We start from the raw sequence: 20,873 nt of genomic DNA on the forward strand, positions 1-20,873 counted from the left end.
CATTTTAAAGTGGCTGAGTCGACTCACTCTTAGAGCGACGGTTTACTTTTGAATATATACCGTACTATGAGTGAATAACGTTTACATCTAACCGTTAGAATTAGCCTAACGCGGGAAGCAAAGAGGGCGTGGCCAAAAACACCCTCTCTCAACACAGACCAATGAGAGCGCGATAGGGGCGGAGCATTTGTCAACATGGCCCCGCCTCCTCTGGCTTCATGCTGAGCAGAGAGCAGCTCTCCAGAAAGCGAGCGGAGGAGGAGTGAGGACGCACGTGAGGATACGTCGAGTTTAAATAAGCAGCAATCTGGATTTTTATGATGGATAACCGCGTTTTATTCTCTGGGTCTTTCCCTTAACCCTTCACCTGAGTCATGAGGTGCTCCACGAGCAGCTGCTTCTCCATAGTTTGCCTTGTATTCTCTTTGTGCACTGAGGTGAGTTCACTTGGATAACTTTGATAACCGCCGGTTTCTCCACTTTCATAATCTCTCTTTCACAATGTTCTTCTTTTCTCTCTACTTTAACTCCTTCACTGTTTTCTTCTCTGCCTTTGCTTTGTGTTTTCACATTCCAGTCTTAATGAACTTGACCCTTTCTCCTCTGAAGAAAGCATGTGATTTTTTAAATTCACAACGTGTTACAACGGTTCTCTTTAAAGAGCCCATTCTTACAGTTTTATCTGTGATTACGTCATAATTAATTTTTCATGGCCATTTTGTCCAACCTCACTGATATGTAAATGACCTCTGTTCTAATTGGCTGTGCTTTTTTCACAACAGCAGTGCTGGCTGAAACACTCCTTATATCTTCAGTGTGAATGAGCAGGATAAACTGCTTTTAAATACACCTTCCTGTAAATAAAAAATCAAGTGTTTAATCTTGTTAACATGTTTGTGTGGAGTGGTTTTACTCTAGAAACTCTCATGAGTGAAATAAGCAGCCAGTGCGACTTTGAAACTGCAGTGTCAAGGTCTCAAAAACCTGGATTAAGAACGCCAGTGTTTCTTACATCATATATCTGAAGAACCAATCCCAGTGAACGTGCAGGGTAGGGTTTGGAGCTGAAGGTGTGGAAAGGAATGTGGAAATAGGGTCAAGGACTAAATGTATGTTCATAGATCTGCGCTTACTGGATGAAGTCGAAAGGATAGAGTTACTAATCTTATCCCTGTCACTTAAGGCATTAGGGATTTTCTTTTTCCTTTGACAGAGATGAGTTTTTAGGGCTGGAGGGTGACTTTGGGATGAATGAGCACATGTGATGAAAAGCATTGATTTGAGTGACATGAGAGGAACAGCGAATTCAAAGCTAAGCTTGCAGTCTAGTTTCTACATTTGCCTGAACCTGACTTTAACTCTTAACGTAATACATTTAAATTATTTTCTCGAGAAACTATTCTTAGCATTTTTTAAAAAAGATAATAGTGGTAAAATTTAAAATTTTCGATAACTTTGTGGGATGCACGGTGGCGCAGCTGGTAGTGTCACAGTCACAGGTTAGTTTCCTGCTCCGGGTGACTGTCTGTGAGGAGTGTGGTGTGTTCTCCCTGTGTCTGCGTGGGTTTCCTCCGGGTGACTGTCTGTGAGGAGTGTGGTGTGTTCTCCTTGTGTTTGCGTGGGTTTCCTCCGGGTGACTGTCTGTGAGGAGTGTGGTCTGTTATCCCTGTGTCTGCGTGGGTTTCCTCCCACAGTCCAAAGACACACGTTGGTAGGTGAATTGGCGACTCAAAAGTGTCCGTAGGTGTGAGTGTGTGAGTGAATGTGTGAGTGTGTGAGTGAATGTGTGAGTGTGTGTTTTGCCCTGTGAAGGACTGGCGCCCCCTCCAGGGTGTGTTCCCACCTTGCACCCAATGATTCCAGGTAGGCTCTGGACCCACTGCAGCCCTGAACTGGATAAGGGTTACAGATAATGAATGATAACTTTGTTTTTAATTAAGTGTTGCCTGTTTTACATACAGCAGAAGCAGATTCACTAAACTGGTAAAATTGAACGACTAGACTTTTTTTTCTCTGGCCCCAACCTTAAGGAAAGCTGCTCTGTCAGAAGAAGATCCACTCTGTAGATACAATTGTGCTCACTAAAGTTACAGCCTTATAGTGTTAATGTACCTCAAGGTATAACAATGGTCATAAAATCCATATGTGCAAAAGTATTCCCTCTTGCCTTCTTATAGATACTAAATACGTACCACTGAGGGGACCGCTCGGAGAGCTTAGGGCTGTCATTTTGATGCTGTTGTTGTTTTTGTCAGGTGTGCAGGTCCTCGGGTTATCTGGAGCTGCGCGTGGATTGGGTAGAGAACAGTGGTGGGAAGCTGCTGAATGGACACTGCTGTGGAGGTGGAGATGTGTGTTTGTGTCGGACGTATTTCCGAGGATGTGCGAAGGAGTACCAGGTGGAGGTGACTGCCGGAGGGCAGTGTATTTACGGCAGTGGCACCAGTGCCATGCTCGGGACAAACACATTTCAGGTCAGCAACAACAACAACCGGGAAAAGCACGGTGACATGGCAACCATCACCATTCCCTTTCAATTTGCCTGGCCGGTGAGTAACGTATTCTTACAGTCTACACTCTATACTGCACAGTAATTACATCATAGACTTATCACTGACCTCAATAACAACCATTGTATTAGTAGTTTTAAGATGACAATAATATTGTTTATTCTTGTTATTTATGGGACTGCCTAATTCTGACGCACACACTGTTGCTGTGCTGAAGACTCAGAGGGGGGCGGTCAGTGTAGTGGATAACAACACTGTCCTCCGTGGGGTTTAATGGGGTTTGATTCCCACACTTTACCTTTTAAGAGTCCTTGAGCAAGACTCTTACCTTCACTTACATCTGTAACTGTGTTAGTCACTCTGGAGTAGGGTGTCTCTCCAGTGTCATAAACGTAAACGGATACATCCATGATATATTTACATTATGCACATATTTCCAAATGATTTTAGACACCTCTTTTAAGGAATGAATTAACTACTGTTAGCTAGGCATGCACAGAGCTTAATGCCGCGTGCACCAGAGGCATATGGAGCTATGGAACTACATTCTCTGAAGTGATGGAACAAATGGGACCAAATTCCCAGCTAATGCCCTTCATTTTTAAAAAAAAAAAAAAAGCATTACATTTTAAGAGAGGCTGATTGTTCTGGCAAGTTACAAGCCCCTATTAAAAACTGAGTTTACGTAAAGCATCATAAACTCCCTATAATCACTCCATGTCAGTGTCAAGAGCACACACATCTGCCCTGGTTCAGTGTTGAAAGGGAAGGTGAGTTTTGCAGCGTAAGCAATAAAGCAGTGGTGGTTTACATAAGTCAGAGAACAAAACTAGACCCGGCATGTTCAGAGAGAGTGATATAAGATACAGAGGGGGCTGTAGAGGGCAGAGTGAGAGAGTGAGAGAGCAAGTGAGGGTAGAGGGGGAGATTGAGATTGTGTGTGTGAGAGAGAGAGAGAGAGAGAGAGACAGGGAGCGAGGGCAGAGGGAGTTGCCTGTGTGATCACATTTCCGATAGATGCATTGTTGTCAAATAACCAGGACAGATTCAGAGATTAGAGACATTCCTTTTGTTCAAATAAGGAACAGCCAGCATTTACATTATTTTTAGGTGTGTGTGTGTGTGTTTTTTCACAGGAAAAATTGACTCACGCTTTGTGAGAGCATGTTGGATTTAGGCTGTGAATGGTAAATGGTGATTATAGGTCTTGTTGGTCTGAAGGTCTGGACCAAAACGTGAGGTGCATATTTGTTTTTTAGATAACAATGGCACAATGTTTTTATGTGATGCACTGAATAGTATCAGAGTATTTCCTAAATGTGAGTGAGTATGAGATAAATACTGCTCCTTTGTTTAGCAGTTTATTGATGTGCTACAGCAGCTAGAAAAAATGTCAGTTATGGAGCAATAACTAAATGAATTTATGTATGTGAGTGAGGTGAATGAGTGAGGTGAGTAAGGTGAGCGAGTGAGCGAGTGAGTGAGTGAGGTGAGTGAGTGAGTGAGTGAGGTGAGGTGAGTGAGGTGAGGGAGTGAGTGAGGTGAGGTGAGCGAGTGAGGTGAGTGAGCGAGTGAGGTGAGTGAGCGAGTAAGGTGAGCGAGTGAGGTGAGTAAGGTGAGTGAGCGAGCGAGCGAGTGAGGTGAGGTGAGCGAGTGAGGTGAGTGAGCGAGTGAGGTGAGGTGAGTAAGGTGAGTGAGGGAGGTGAGGTGAGTAAGGTGAGTGAGTGAGGGAGGTGAGGTGAGTGAGCGAGCGAGTGAGGTGAGGTGAGTAAGGTGAGTGAGCGAGTGAGGTGAGGTGAGTAAGGTGAGTAAGGTGAGTGAGGGAGGTGAGGTGAGTAAGGTGAGTGAGTGAGGTAAGGTGAGTGAGCGGGTGAGGGAGGTGAGGTGAGTGAGTGAGCGAGTGAGGTGAGGTGAGTAAGGTGAGTGAGGGAGGTAAGGTGAGTGAGTGAGGTGAGTGAGTGAGGTGAGTGAGGGAGGTAAGGTGAGTGAGTGAGTGAGGTGAGTGAGGGAGGTGAGGTGAGTAAGGTGAGTGAGCGAGTGAGGTGAGGTGAGTAAGGTGAGTGAGCGAGTGAGGTGAGGGAGGTGAGTGAGTAAGGTGAGTGGGTGAGGTGAGGTGAATGAGTGAGGTGAGTGAGCAAGTAAGGTGAGAGGGAGGTGAGTGAGGGAGGTGAGGTGAGTGAGTGAGGTGAGGTGAGTGAGCGAGTGAGGTGAGGTGAGTGAGTAAGGTGAGTGGGTGAGGTGAGGGAGGTGAGGTGAATGAGTGAGGTGAGTGAGCAAGTAAGGTGAGTGAGTGAGGTGAGGTGAGGTGGAGTGAGTGAGTGAGTGAGTGAGGGAGGTGAGGGAGGTGAGTGAGGTGAGTAAGGTGAGTGAGGTGAGTGAGTGAGTAAGGTGAGTGAGCGAGTGGGTGAGGTGAGTGAGGGAGGGAGGGGAGGTGAGGTGAGTGAGGTGAGGTGAAGTGAGGTGAGTGAGGTGAGGTGGAGTGAGTGAGTGAGGTGAACCCCACACAGACACAGGGAAAACACACCACACTCCATTCACCTGGAGGAAACCCACGCAGACACGGGGAGAACACACCACACTCCTCAAAGACTTCTCAAAGACTCCTCACAGAGCGGAAATCAAACCCACAACCTTCAGGTCCCTGGCGTTGTGTGACAGTGTCACTACCTGCTGCTCCACCGTGCCGCCCTCATTCTAGACCTTTCATATATAATTTCTCTAACTCAGTCTGAGTCCTCTTAGAGATGTTAACACTATCCACAACTGTGTCAAACACTCACTTAACGCTTCTAAACATTGGTGGAGAAGGTTTAGAGAAAAGCAGAGCAGAAGGGAATCGAACAATTTTGCAAATTCGTGTGTGGCAAGCAAAATTCTATCTGGTATATTCGCATTTCACGTTTTTTTTGTGCACAGATAAATTGCACTGTGTGTAAAGGTTGTTACAGATTACACATCAGTGTGTATTCATAGTGTGTACTTGCTCCACAGAATGGAATCAGACCTTCTGTGTGCTGGTATGGACAAAAATGCTTTAAAAAATACTGAGATTTATGGCAGGACTGCTGTCCAGAAAAGCTTGGTATCAAAGGCCAGTGCACAGATGCAAAAAAGATGTCTTTAAAACATACAAACTACTGCCCGATGTTAGAGTTAGGGTACGACAGGGTTTTTATAAAAGCATTTACTGTAATGTCTTTGATGTCAGTTGTTTGAGTTAGTGCTGTGTACGGTCTCTGAAAGGCCAAGGAATAGATTGGGAGTGTTGTTATATTTTGCTATCACTGTGTATTTTACAGTTATCGGTTTTGTTGTTGTTGGCGTCCGGACGATATATAAGCCAAGTTTTGGTGGCTGTCTGACTTGAAAACACAGGCTTACACAATTATTAGGATAGAAAATTCAACAGTGATTTCAGGGCCATTGTGGCAGTTAAGGGTTCTGAGTTTCTTCAAGAAAGATGGGATATAGAGTGATGTTAATGAAGTCTCCCGTCCTGCGTCATGTTTTTAGTTTCAGGAGTCCGTTCTCTTGTTCCAGTTGGAGAGACAATGATTTGGAAACCAATGGTCACATATAGTGACATGATGTAATTTACTGATGTATAATAGTCACATATAAATTCTTTGAGTGATTTAATTGCAATAATTCATTCATTCATTCATTATCTGTAACCCTTATCCAGTTCAGGGTCGCGGTGGGTCCAGAGCCTACCTGGAATCATTGGGCGCAAGGCGGGAATACACCCTGGAGGGGGCACCAGTCCTTCACAGGGCAACACACACAGTCACACATTTACTCACACACTCACACCTACGGACACTTTTGAGTCGCCAATCCACCTACCCACGTGTGTTTTTGGACTGTGGCAGGAAACCGGAGCACCCGGAGGAAACCCACGCAGACACAGGGAGAACACACCACACTCCTCACAGACAGTCACCCGGAGGAAACCCACACAGACACAGAGAGAACACACCACACTCCTCACAGACAGTCACCTGGAGGAAACCCACGCAGACACAGGGAGAACACACCACACTCCTCACAGACAGTCACCCGGAGGAAACCCACGCAGACACAGGGAGAATACACCACACTCCTCACAGACAGTCACCTGGAGGAAACCCACGCAGACACAGGGAGAACACACCACACTCCTCACAGACAGTCACCCGGAGGAAACCCACGCAGACACAGGGAGAACACACCACACTCCTCACAGACAGTCACCAGACGAGGACTGGCGCCCCCTCCAGAGTGTATTCCTGCCTTGCGCCAAATGATTCCAGGTAGGCTCTGGACCCACCGCCACCCTGAACTGGATAAGGGTTACAGATAATGAATGAATGAATGAATGCTTTTGCAGTGTTTTTACTTGAAGAAACTCATAACAAAAACAGTGACAAAGTTGTAATTTTTAATATTATGCAAGTTACTGTAAAACAACGAAATGGGAGAATGTTTGAATTTTGAATTACAATTACACATCACAAAAAGAAAAAAAAAATGTAAAACTTATTTGTGCACCTAACATCCAACACGTCTTCTGAAATGAAGGGAATTAATCAGGAGTTTATCATGTTCATGTGCTGGTCTGTTAAAGGCTACAAGACATTCTCGCTGTTCCAAAACTGTTGTAAAAACATGGATTCAGAGAGCCAGTCTTTCATATGTCATAAACCTAAGGAACCAATCCAGTCAAATTGCATGTTGAGGTATTCCAGTTGAAGGCAAGTATTGAATTTGTAGTGAGGGACAACTAACTGTATATTTAAAGATCCAGCCAAATAAAGGCAAAAGTGTAACCATCAAGGACTATAAAGCAATTCACTAATCGTAAGGGGTGTCTACACACTTTGGAGAATATTGTGTATAGTTTGCAAAAAATATGCCTTTGATTCTTTGAAGACAACATTTTTTTTCCCGCATCAAGTGAATAAATCTCTGGTCAATCTTCCGCTGTTGCTATTGTGTCTGGCAAGGGTGGGTGTGCCAGAGGAAGAGGGGCAGCGTTTAGGAAAACAGTGTTTATGAAGATGGAGAAGCCTGCTGTTTGTGACGTCTTGTTGATGGAAGATCTGTGATATGAAAAGATCCTAAAAAAGTGCTTTAATTGTATATAAAATACCAGCCTATTTTCACATGGACTAATGAGGTAATGAGGGCGGCACGGTGGTGCAGCAGGGAGTGTCGCATTCACACAGCTCCAGGGACCTGGAGGTTGTAGGTTCGATTCCCGCTCCGGGTGACTGTCTGTGAGGAGTTGGTGTGTTTTCACTGTGTCTGTGTGGGTTTCCTCCAGGTGATCCAGTTTCCTCCCACAGTCCAAAAACACACATTGGTAGGTGGATTGGCAACTCAAAAGTGTGTGTGTGTTGCCCTGTGAAGGACTGGCGCCCCCTCCAGGGTGTATTCCCACCTTGCGCCCAATGATTCCAGGTAGGCGACCCTGAACTGGATAAGCGCTTACAGATAATGAATGAATGAATAATTGGTAATGAACCTATACACACTCAAGAGATGTTGCCAAAGAGATATGTGTAAATAAGTTTTTTCAGCTACTAGAAAAAGAGTGACCTCAAAATGGGCTGTAGAGCTATAAGTTCTGTATCTTTTATCAGGCTCACATTCAACACCACACACTTCTGTTCATCTGCAGCTAATGAGGTGCTAGCTTACCACTTGGTGGTTGCAGATTGGCACCATATCTTGTCCCCAGGGCTCCCACTGCTAACCGTGATGCTGTGTGTTCAGCAGTACTCGTCCACAACAGATATATTTACACTGGTTCACACTGTTAACACTGTGTTAACACACACACTGTCCACCAATCCTCAGAGTGCCGGGTGGCTTTGTGCCCCGATGCCAGCGCTTTGCTGAATTGCCAGTGAAACCTTTTTATTTCTGTGTTAAGGTTGCAGTACTTTCCCTCTTGGAGGTTGATTAGCACTATTAGCACCACCCCTTTGAATGCCAAGCACAGCTGCATGCTCACGGTCTACCTTGAGTCCTTCAATGTGTCATTGTAGTGCCTCAGTCACGTCCCACTTCTGACACCAGTGGGAGATCAACGTCAGAAAAGGCAAGAGCAACTAGCCAGTAGATAGTGGGCAAAACTCAAGATTTTACTACATTAAATCTAAAGGATTGAAGGCTGTAGTGACAGGATTAATCCCCCTAGCCTGTCGGCACACTCCAGAGCCTCTGGGAAAGTGCTTCCTAAATGACTCTGTTGAATACGGGCAGTCTTCTTTGTGGCTTATGAATTTCAAATGTGTGCATGGTTGGAATACCTGAAGATACTGGAGCCATTGTTGTGAACTAGAGCTATGAATAGTGTTTTCCCCTATAGAATGAGAGGACAAACCCTGCGTCCTAAATGAACTACTTCTGTAATGTTGCCACTTTTAGTGTGCTTACCGTGGAAGACTACAGTGGCTCAAACGACAATGGCTACTCCAGGCTCAGAACTGCAGAAAGTGCACTATGTATCATTCACAGGAAGGTAGAAAATCAGTTCCCCACTTGATTTCAGAACAGTGCAGTAAAAGTGAATTACCCTCTGTAACTGTAGGTGGAGGGCTTCACAGTGGCGCAGCAGGTAGTGTCGCAGTCACACAGGTTGTGGGTTCGATTCCTGCTCTGGGTGCCTGTGTGTGAGTAGTGTGGTGTGTTCTCCCTGTGTCTGTGTGGGTTTCCTCCGGGTGACTGTCTGTGAGGAGTGTGGTGTATTCTCCCTGTGTCTGTGTGGGTTTCCTCCGGGTGACTGTCTGTGAGGAGTGTGGTGTATTCTCCCTGTGTCTGTATGGGTTTCCTCCAGGTGACTGTCTGTGAGGAGTGTGGTGTGTTCTCCCTGTGTCTGTGTGGGTTTCCTCCGGGTGACTGTCTGTGAGGAGTGTGGTGTATTCTCCCTGTGTCTGTGTGGGTTTCCTCCGGGTGACTGTCTGTGAGGAGTGTGGTGTATTCTCCCTGTGTCTGTGTGGGTTTCCTCCGGGTGACTGTCTGTGAGGATTTTGGTGTGTTCTCCCTGTGTCTGTGTGGGTTTCCTCCGGGTGACTGTCTGTGAGGAGTGTGGTGTGTTGTCCCTGTGTCTGTGTGGGTTTCCTCCGGGTGACTGTCTGTGAGGAGTGTGGTGTGTTTTCCTTGTGTCTGTGTGGGTTACCTCCGGGTGACTGTCTGTGAGAAGTGTGGTGTGTTCTCCCTGTGTCTGTTGGTTTCCTCCGGGTGACTGTGAGGAGTGTGGTGTGTTCTCCCTGTGTCTGCGTGGGTTTCCTCCGGGTGACTGGCTGCGAGGAGTGTGGTGTGTTCTCCCTGTGTCTGCATGGGTTTCCTCCAGGTGACTGTCTGTATGTTTTTATTCACTGTTTGTAACTTCGGCTGTTTATTTTGTAGTACTTTTTACTTTCATACAGTTAGCATTGTCCCAAATGTTGCTCCTCCTTAAGTAATTTGTAACAGCAAAAATATGTAGATATTACCCACCTATGGAGCAGAAATAGCGTGACATCTTCATCGGTTTTTATGCTTTCCAATGTTCTGTGGTCTTTCCACCATCCAAATGTTTCCAGATGCCGTTTCTCATGGCCCAGAGACAATACCCAAGCCATTTCAGACCAAGACCCAAGCTCAGTCAGATTTCACATTAGGATTAAGTTAGATTGCAACAATATTAACATAAACAACAATATTCCAAAACGGTCTGTGTGGGGTCGCTTACAACGGACTGAGGCATGGTCTCACGTTAATGGTTATCATCTCTTTCTTAAAAAACTCCAGAACCCACAGAGCATAGACCCTCGATGTCAACATGGAGGCTTTTATTTTATCCTCACTACACAACGTGCTGTCCATAGAAAAGTAGTTCAAAGATGGACCTGATACCTGTGGACACTGCAGGTGTCGCTCATGGAAACAAGAAATACACACTCCACTCGCAAAGATGAAAACAGCCTCCCCCTCTCAGATTCTTCTTCTCTTTCCAGTAATTCCAGAGGTTATTTTGGACCTTTTCCTGTCTTCTGTTCCCCTCTTGCCCTCGTTCGTAGATGAGATTCAGCTTCTCTGGTTTTTCTCCGTTGAGCCTCTGAACACCAGCTCTGTGTTCTGTCCACTTTATGGTTTTTAAAAAAAAAAACAAGGCATACAAACACTCTGGGAGCTGAGAGCAAGGCTGTTTATAAAAGTTTGACCGACTAACTTTACATATGTATTTTATTGAAACTACAAGTTGAATGATTATTGAATAACAATATACTGAACTATGTTTGTGTGTACGTATATTAACTGGTTTGTACTTGGCACAGTAAGACATCTGAATTCCAATCCCGCAAATAATCGTAACTATGAAAAAAAAAAAAGGTAAAAGACATTCGGAATATTACATTTGATCAGTTTTTTCAGTTTATAGTTGAAATTAGATACAAAAATTAATTAGATAACATTCTTCTCATTCTTTTATGTGTAATTCCTTTCCTTTTCCCTGAGGATTTTTGGGTTTTGTGGTAGACTCCTATCAGCAGTGCACATTATTCCCATCATTCACTATCGTTTTCACTTTTGGTGAAAGTATGTGGATGAGAGGTTTCCGCTAAAGGCATTAGGAGGTGTGTTGGTTCTTGTATGTGCTTGTACTCTCGTGTGTGGGAATGTGTTCCTGTTTGATTGGGGGCAAATCCCGTAGAAAGCTGAAACTTATATGAATCTCCACAATGTTATGTTGCCCACTGATGAATGATACTCTGTGGGCCTCGTGAGTGCTTAAATCTGACTCGTGTGTTTTATTAAAAAGAGAGTGTAATTGATCCTGTTTAACTGAATTCAATGCACAACAGTGTGTAACTTAATTAATCCAACAGTAATTCGTCTGATAGAAGGGTATTAGTAAGGACTTTGTTTTCCTGACTTTGCCGGAACATTGCTGTGATGGTTTGATGACCTTCACCCATGAGAGCTTTAGTAAAGTACTTAAAGGCAGTGTTCATGATTAGAATCAAAAAACACTTTGTGTCCACGTGGGTTTCCTCCGGGTGACTGTCTGTGAGGATTGTGGTGTGTTCTCCCTGTGTCTGCATGGGTTTCCTCCGGGTGACTGTCTGTGAGGAGTGTGGTGTGTTCTCCCTGTGTCTGCGTGGGTTTCCTCTGGGTGACTGTCTGTGAGGAGTGTGGTGTGTTCTCGCTGTGTCTGCGTGGGTTTCCTTCGGGTGACTGTCTGTGAGGAGTGTGGTGTGTTCTCCCTGTGTCTGCATGGGTTTCCTCCGGGTGACTGTCTGTGAGGAGTGTGGTGTGTTCTCCCTGTGTCTGCGTGGGTTTCCTCCGGGTGACTGTCTGTGAGGAGTGTGGTGTGTTCTCTCTGTGTCTGCGTGGGTTTCCTCTGGGTGACTGTCTGTGAGGAGTGTGGTGTGTTCTCCCTGTGTCTGCGTGGGTTTCCTCCGGGGGACTGTCTGTGAAGAGTGTGGTGTGTTCTCCCTGTGTCTGCGTGGGTTTCCTCCGGGTGACTGTCTGTGAGGAGTGTGGTGTGTTCTCCCTGTGTCTGCGTGAGTTTCCTCCGGGTGACTGTCTGTGAGGAGTATGGTGTGTTCTCCCTGTGTCTGCGTGGGTTTCCTCCGGGTGCTCCGGTTTCCTCCCACGGTCCAAAAACACTCATTGGTAGGTGGATTGGCGACTCAGAAGTGACCGAAGGTGTGAATGTGTGAGTGTGTGTGTTGTCCTGTGAAGGACTGGGGCCCCGTTCAGGGTGTATTCCTGCCTTGCGCCCAATAATTCAGGGTAGGCTCTGGACACACCGTGACCCTGAATTGGATAAGCGCTTACAGATAATGGATGGGTGGATGGATGGATACTTCGAATTGTGGAAATGTCCCCACAATATGGAGATGGCTAACTGTTTTACTGAAAGTGCTACAAAACTAAACAACAAGTTACAAACAGGTTTCTGTGGTAATTCAAACAGTGAATAAAAACGTAGACACTTCAGCCACGTATTAACAAGTCGTTTTTCTGCATTTTCACTGCTCAGCAGTTCAGTGTCGTGAGTTTTACAACCCAGCAGTCCACATTTGGCACTGGGCATGGTGACTGAGCAAACTAATGTCTGGGCAGTCAATGGGTGAACAGTAAAGTAGCTCAGTAAAGTCAGTAATTATAAGCAGCTCTTGTAATGCATTTAGTGAGTGCACTTGAGCATACTTAGACTTTTCTCACAGAGATGAGGCAGATAACTGATCAGAGACCACCCTGACTCCACACTTAATGTGTTTAATGTTGTTAAGGTGCACAGTGTGAACGGTTTGTTGTGTGTTAACTGACCGTGAAAAAGGTTAATTTATTCATTGAATGGCTTGTGTGTGTGTGTGTGTGTGTGTGTGTGTGTGTGTGTGTGTGTGTGTGTGTGTGTGTGTGTGTGTGTGTGTGTGTGTGTGTGTGTGTGTGTGTGTGTGTGTGTGTGTGTGTGTGTGTGTGTGTGTGTGTGTGTGTGTGTGTGTGTGTGTGTGTGTGTGCATATGTCGGCATATGTGTATACGTTGGGTGTCACATTTCTATCTCACTAATGAATCCCCCTTCTCGTCACATGTGCCCTCACACACACACACCCCTCAGTAGACATGCTGCAAGTGTCTAGAACCTTACTAAAGTTTAGTGCTGCTTCAAAGGAATGACCAGTGTTTCTCACAGTCCATGGGCTCTGTGTTAGTAAGTTGTGTATAACCAAAAAAACCTCACAATATCATAAGACACACACCCAATTAGTATTCCTGTATTTTCAAACTGATCTGACATGGGTTTATGTGCAGTACCTGCAACAACCTGGAATACCAAATGGACCAACAAGTAACACCAAATAATCATTAGAAATGCCACATCTGTTTGGCAAAACCTTGGGAACCACCTGGAATAAGTAACCACCAGTTAGCAACACTGTAGCAACCACCTGGGATACCTAAGCAAACACCTAGCAACTTTCAATTCATACCAGCACATCCCACACTAACACATCGCCACCACGACAGTTTTCACTACAGCACTGGGAATGATCCATCACCCAAATCATACCTGCTCTGTGGTGGTTTTGTGGGGGTCCTGACCATTGAATAGTAGCGATTGCTCCTACTGCTCATAGATTTATGTTACAGTGAAGAATTTGGAGGGCAACTGCAGCTTTAATCTTTGCTGTTTTTAGTTTGCTGCTTGTTGATTTGTCTGTCGTTCCCTAGTGTCCAGCGTAGTCTGTAGCATGTGTTAGGGTTGCTTTAAAAGCTGCTGTATTTTGAGGAGAGGGCTACTGTTATTGAATGTGAAGGGGTCACGAATAGGCGGCCGAACCCAGACACTGTCCTATCCGGATCTGGACCTGTAACAATTAAAAGTTGTTTAATTAGTGTTTGTTCTAATGGTGTGACTCTTCTGGTCATTACGGTTCAGGTTTAGCGCTCCAGGAAACTCACAGACTAATCACAAGTGTTTCACCATATCACACGTGAGGCTACTCGGCCAATCAGATCTGTGCTTTGTGATGAGTGCTGTGATTTGAATGAGTGACACTCTCAGGGCAGGGCTCCAGACAACGCTGTCCTGGCGCCAGTAAAAATAGCCCGAAGGACCTAACAACAGCTCTTTTGGGACACTTACAGTGTTGTGTGGTAAATCCAGAAACTTTAATGAGGTTTATAAATATATAAAAATACCATTACAACAATAAATAATTAACCTTACATGCCTTTTGCTAATTTGACCCTTCCTGCTCCCTCTATACCACTCCTGGAAAAAGCTCAGCTGCTGTGCACTGTATGTTGCTCTATCACAGGGGTAATTAATTAAAATTCATTAATGTCCACATAAGGTCCGGAATATATATAAATATATGGCTTGAGTGGGTCAATGCTTTCAGAAAGTTACTGTGCATGACCTGAGCCTTTAGTTTTGTAAAATAAAAAGTATTTCAATGATGATTTTGACCTCACACTTATTCTTACACACACACACACAAGCACACACCCACACTTGTCTTTTTCTCACTGTTCATCTGGTTTATTATGAGCTAATAAGTCACCGCAGCGTGGGAACCAGGTTATTCACATATTCACACTGTTATGACACACACACATACACACACACTTTTACACACTTACACACTCTCAGTCTCACACTTGTCACGCACAGATACACACACTTGCTGGCTGACAATCTCAAACACACACACACACACACACCCTCCCCAGCACAGATACTGTGAGTCATTGATCCATATTGTGTTTATCTACACGCTTTCAAACTGGATCAGTTTTAGTTTTAACATCACTAAACCACAAGCTCAGAGTTGTTCAAGTTAGAAGTCGTGGTCCATGTGACTGTGAAACACACACTTTTGTTGTATAAATGTGGTTGTCCTGTTTATGCGTTATTAATGCACTACATCTTTAGTGCCACCATCTTTTATTGCCATTATTGCATTTCCCTCTTTTGACCTTAAATCATGTGTAAATCCACACTGCTGAGGTTTGTGTCATTTTTAAAAAGACCAATCCACCTTAAATAATTTCAAAACAGAAACATGATGGTGTGTAGCTCAGCGATGTATAAAACACACATTACGCAGTGACAGCCATGGTTAAAGACTAATTTAGGAGGAAAACGTTGGATGCCTGCTGCAGCTGGAAGAGATTAGCGATGAAGACATGAATTAGTGGGTGGAGCATATCGTCACTTTCCGATGTTATTTTTTTTTAGTTTACTTCATCGTTTGAACGTTGCATTGGTCCTTCACATTGGGATTAAATTTTATGACGAATGGACCAGTAGAAATGCTCCAAATTACTTGGAATAAATTCCTCTAACATTGACTTGCATTGAAAGTTAGGAAGGGTTTTTTCCTTCTTCTGTAGAGTTACTCTTTAGGGAGATGCGTGTTTTCCTTTGGACAGCAATGATATATAGGCTGTGCATATTTTATGTGTACACTGACAATTAATTTTTTCTTCCTGTAGAGGGCGTACACTCTGATTGTGGAGGCGTGGGACAACAGCACACTTTCTGGAGACAGTAAGTAACAAATGGATCAGTTCTACCAGCATTAACAGCAACAATACATTTTCATCACTTCTGTGTGGAAATTTTCTTTGGGGGGGTTTGTCAAAATACAGGAACAATTAGGTTACAAAGGATTATTAGTTATTAGTTGGTCTGACAAGATCTGAATAACTGTGAATGAACACAGTGTGATCGGGTGTAATCAAAGGTGATCAAGTGCATTAATTACTGTGATCAAGCAGTTGTGTACAGGTGACAAGTTCATAACTGTGGTCAGGTAATTACCTAAAATATGTGATCAAGTGATACCATAATTTGACCTGGTGATTATATCGTAATTGTGACTAAGAGTGTGCCTAGACCTACTGGCACCGTTAATGCATACTCAGTGCCACCAGTATAATGTGACCTTAATGTGATACATCACCAACTTCATCTTCAGCATATTCTCTATAATTGCCACAATCAATCTTTTACTCCACTACCCCAGCCAACCAATCTGTGCCCTTCTTATCCACTACCACTGCCCTTTCAGCTACCTTTGACTATTCCTTCTTGGCCGCCCTCTTGCGCAGCCTCTAAATCCAAATGGAATCAACAAGTATGTAGACTTTCCCCTGAATCATATTTGTGCTGGAATAATAGGTGCCTGCCACCCTCACTCACACATGAGCAGCAGGTTAGTGTCGCAGTCACACAGCTCCAGGGGCCTGGAGGTTGTGGGTTCGATTCCCGCTCTGGGTGGCTGTCTGTGAGGAGTGTGGTGTGTTCTCTCTGTGTCTGCGTGGGTTTCCTCCGGGTGCTCCGGTTTCCTCCCTCAGTCCAAAAACACACGTTTGTAGGTGGATTGGTGACTCAAAATTGTGTGAGTGAGTGTGTTGCCCTGTGAAGGACTGGCGCCCCCTCCAGGGTGTATTCCAGCCTTGCGCCCAATGATTCCAGGTAGGCTCTGGACCCACCACGACCCTGAACTGGATAAGCGCTTACAGATCATGAATGAATGAATGCAATCTGGTAATTGTGCATGGTTCTGGTCTGACTTTTATAATTATGACAGGCTTAATGCAAGAATGACTTTCTCGAATGCTCACAGGTTAAAGTTAATTGCGATTTTTCTTTAGAGTGAGCTGTTTTAACCATGATTTTGATCCCTTTTTTAAAAACTATTTTCTCCTCCTGCAGTTTCCTATATGCCATGTGTTGAGTGTGGGTTTGAATGTGGGTTGATGTTTTGAGTGTGTGGCCGTGTGGATTGTTGTTGTGATCACAGGTAGCTTGGTTTTCGTGTGGTAGGTAGAGGTGAAACCACCTATTTCCTGTTTTGCTCAGACCTTTGGTATTTGCTCACTTATGGACTCTACTCCTGCAGGAAATGAGGTTAATTGAGGAATGTGGTCAATGTGAACGATGTTTTTGGCTTGTGTTGTGTGTGTTGTGTGTGTGTGTGTGTGTGTAAAAAGCTTGGCCCTTGAAAAAAATGAACTTATCTGTGATATAAAAGGCCCTTCTATTATTTTAATTTCTTAGCCCTAGGGTTATAATCATTTTTATTAAAATGTTAAAGAAGCTTAATTGTGCACTTTACTGTAAGTGTATTCTTGGATCAATATTGAGTTTCAGAGTAGCTCTGTTACCCAGAAGCTTTTTTTTTTGTCTAGGTTAAAATCTGTGGAGAGATTTGTGTGTGTGTGTGTGTGTGTGTCTATGTCTGTCTGTCTATATAAAGCCATGAGAGCATTGCCTTGTTAAGCCATTAATTACTGTCGGCTTCTTGTTATTTTCCACTGATGTGTGTGTGCTCATTACGCCTTGGACAGCTGCATTGCTACCACATACCACATACAAACACACATACACACACACACTGGCTCACAGTCGAGTGTGTGTCCATACACACATAGCCTACATCATTATCAGCCAACGTGGCTCTGACATGAGCTAGTTAGCTTGTTAAATCCTGAAATGAGTGTGTGCTTTTTGGAACAAGATGATGTCGTTGCATGCTGAGTGTAATCTTTTATTAGTCTGTGGAAAAGAAACATTGTGCAAGAGTATTTTTATGGATTCATCTTTTTAAAAGATCAGACATTATGAAGAAATCTTAACACTGAATGTAAGACCTTCAGAAACTGGGCGTGGCCAAAGTACGTTCACCAAAGTCCTTGTAGGAAAGTCTGTGGCAGTCTTAGCAACACTCATGGCCAGTTATTTCCAGTCATGGAGTACTGGGCAAAAGTCAGAGACCAGTCTTTATTTATTTATTTATTTATTTGTTTATTTATTTATTTTTGGACATTAACTAAATATCGTAGGGATGTCCCGATCTGACCTCAAAGATTGGTATCGGGGCCAATCACAGCATTATTTTACTGATCTGTTATTGAGCTCGATCTTAAGGCAGATCCTCCATTTTCCCCTGGACAGCAAGCTCACACTCCTTCCTTCTCCTGCACACTTTGTAAATGTTGTTGTGATCTGACTCTGCTGGCCACCGTAGCAGAAACACTTCGTCCTGACTGTTCTGCACAAATGCACATTCCCACGAGGCGGATTCAGAGCTGGAGCACGAGGGGATGTGATTAAAGTCGTCAGCCGTCCCCTATTTGGACACTAAAAGCCGTGTTGTGTTTTGGAACTTCCCAGTAAACAAGGGACGTCCCTGGACGTTCAAAATAGGTCTAAAAGTAGTCTGTCCGTCATGGACATATTTTAAACGTCAATGGACGTCCAGAGTCCATCTTAATAAGTTAGTTAAGTGGTGACCAATCGATAACGTCAGTGAACGTCCAAAACGCATTTTATACAAGTAATTTATTTCGGGACCAATTAATAACGTCAATGGACGTCCAAAATACGTCTACTAGTCGTCTTTTCAATGTCTGTGTTTGGACGTCTTTTCAACATTCATTTTCAACCTTAAGAGAACGTTGATTAGACGGTAGTCATTACATTATTTCAACGTTGAATCAACGGCTAATTGTTTACTGGGTTATCATTGGTCTTCGGATTTATTTAGCCAATCAGCATCCAGAGTTAGCTGTCCATCATTTAGTGCTGTTGCCAATGGAATCACAGTCCCACCTACAGGGGTTTCAGTGTCAAGTGTTCAGTGTCAAGCAGATACACTGGGCTGAGTTTACTTAAAGTGTGCACTGTGTAACAGTCAAAGTATCAGATCAGGACTCTGTATCGGCAAATTCTCAATGTTAAAAGACTCGGGCCAAAAAAACGTGATCGGGACATCGGTTTCTGAAGAGATGTATGATAACTCACTTTCAATAAACTGGACTTAAATTAGAGGTAGCACAGTGTTGCAACAGGTGCACCCAGGGATTCAATTTAGGCTCTGGACCTCTTGTGTCCCACTGAAACTCCCCATCACATAAACAGCACGTTCATTTTTATGAGACAGGAGAAAATAGGGTGGAGTGCTCTCTCCAGGTTGAAAGTGAGATCCTGCCTCAAGTGGAGGAGTTTAAGTACCTCGGGGTCTTGTTCACGAGTGAGGGAAAGATGGAGCGGGAGATTGACAGGCGGATCGGTGCAGCGTCAGCAGTAATGCGGGCTCTGTACCGGTCCGTTGTGGTGAAGAGAGAGCTGAGCAGAAAAGCAAAGCTCTCGATTTACCGTTCGATCTACGTCCCAACCCTCACCTATGGTCACGAGCTTTGGGTAGTGACCGAAAGAACGAGATCACGGGTACAAGCGGCTGAAATGAGTTTTCTCCGCAGGGCGTCTGGACTCTCCCTTAGAGACAGGGTTAGGAGCTCGGACGTCCGGGAGAGACTCGGAGTGGAGCCGCTGCTCCTCCACGTCGAGAGGAGACAGTCGAGGTGGTTCGGGCGTCTGGTTCGGATGCCTCCTGGATGCCTTCCTGGTGAGTTGTTCCGGGCATGTCCAACGGGGAGGAGGCCCCCGGGCAGACTAAGAACACGCTGGAGAGACTACATGTCTCGACTGGCCTGGGAACGCCTCGGTATACCCCCGGAGGAGCTGGAGACGGTGGCTGGGGAGAGGGAGGTCTGGGTTTCTTTGCTCGAACTGCTTCCCCCACGACCCGGCCCCGAATAAGTGGTGGATAATGGATGAATGGATGGATGGAGGAGAAAATGGATCAGGATAACAAGTCACAGATGTTTGTTTTGGTCTTTCCTCTATGAAGAGACGACACAACACTTGGGGCCAAAAAGTAGTCAAGATGTCCTTGATGTATTCAAGAGGTCCATACTGAGATTTAGGAAGAAGACACAAAAAAAAGAAGCTGCTGATGTTCCGGAAGAGTGGACTAGTCACCTGAGAGCGTAGAGCTCAACATCCCGGAATGTGTTTGGGATTACTTGTATTATGAGAAACAGAAAGTGCAAGCAGCTTCTAAAGCTGTAATTTCAAGAGTGGGAATAATATTCCTGCAGAAAGCAAAAACAAAAAAAAAGAAATTCTCTGGAAAGGAATGTAAACTGTAATAAAGATACAGGATGGAGAAGGAAGTTTGGGATTGAATCTTAATAATGTATTTAGTTGTTGAAGATTCTCTCTATTTTTCCCTTGTTTCTCTAAACCTGAAAATGAGTGTTTTGAATGAAATTTGAATAAATCAGTGGTGGTCTATGACTTTTACATTATAATTTTAACACTGCTGTAGATATGTTCTAGGACGTTTATTGTTTATGACAACGAGAAGCATATTTTTCCAGTATTCTATTGTATATGGTGAAGAGAAAATAACTCGACCTCTCATGCGTGGCCACTGTAACCAGATCATTTGAAACTAGTGGCTCATCTAAAGGTGTACATTTTGTATGTGTACAATACATTTTTAATTCATTCATTGTCTGTAAGCGCTTATCCAGTTCAGGGTCGCGTTGGGTCCGGAGCCTACCCGCTATCACTGGGAGCAAGGCAGGAACACACCCTGGAGGGGGCGCCAGTCCTTCACAGGGTGACGCACTCACACCTATGGACACTTTTGAGTCACCAATCCACCTACCAATGTGTGTTTTTGGACTGTGGGAAGAAACCGGAGCACTTGGAGGAAACCCACGCAGACACAGGGAGAACACACCACACTCCTCACAGACAGTCACCCGGAGGAAACCCACGCAGACACGGAGAACACACCACACTCCTCACAGACAGTCGCCCGGAGGAAACCCACGCAGACACAGGGAGAACACACCACACTCCTCACAGAGAGTCACCCGGAGGAAACCCACGCAGACACAGGGAGAACACACCACACTCCTCACAGACAGTCGCCCGGAGGAAACCCACGCAGACACAGGGAGAACACACCACACTCCTCACAGACAGTCGCTCGGAGGAAACCCACGCAGACAC

At 44.6% G+C, this 20,873-nt stretch overlaps 1 protein-coding gene across 1 annotated transcript in view; it reads left to right on the forward strand.

Moving 5' to 3' along the window:
- The first annotated feature begins 256 nt into the window (after positions 1–256).
- The window catches only part of jag2a (jagged canonical Notch ligand 2a), a 58,456-nt gene continuing 37,839 nt past the window's right edge, over positions 257–20,873 (forward strand). The window contains exons 1-3 of the mRNA XM_066679289.1: positions 257–437; positions 2,256–2,549; positions 15,494–15,548. Of these exons, the coding sequence (XP_066535386.1) occupies positions 375–437; positions 2,256–2,549; positions 15,494–15,548 (412 nt within the window). The 5' untranslated portion in view covers positions 257–374. The remainder of the gene's footprint in view (positions 438–2,255; positions 2,550–15,493; positions 15,549–20,873) is intronic.

The sequence above is a fragment of the Hoplias malabaricus genome, chromosome 8 (genome assembly GCF_029633855.1).
Source record: "Hoplias malabaricus isolate fHopMal1 chromosome 8, fHopMal1.hap1, whole genome shotgun sequence".
NCBI classification, from domain to species: Eukaryota; Metazoa; Chordata; class Actinopteri; order Characiformes; family Erythrinidae; genus Hoplias; species Hoplias malabaricus.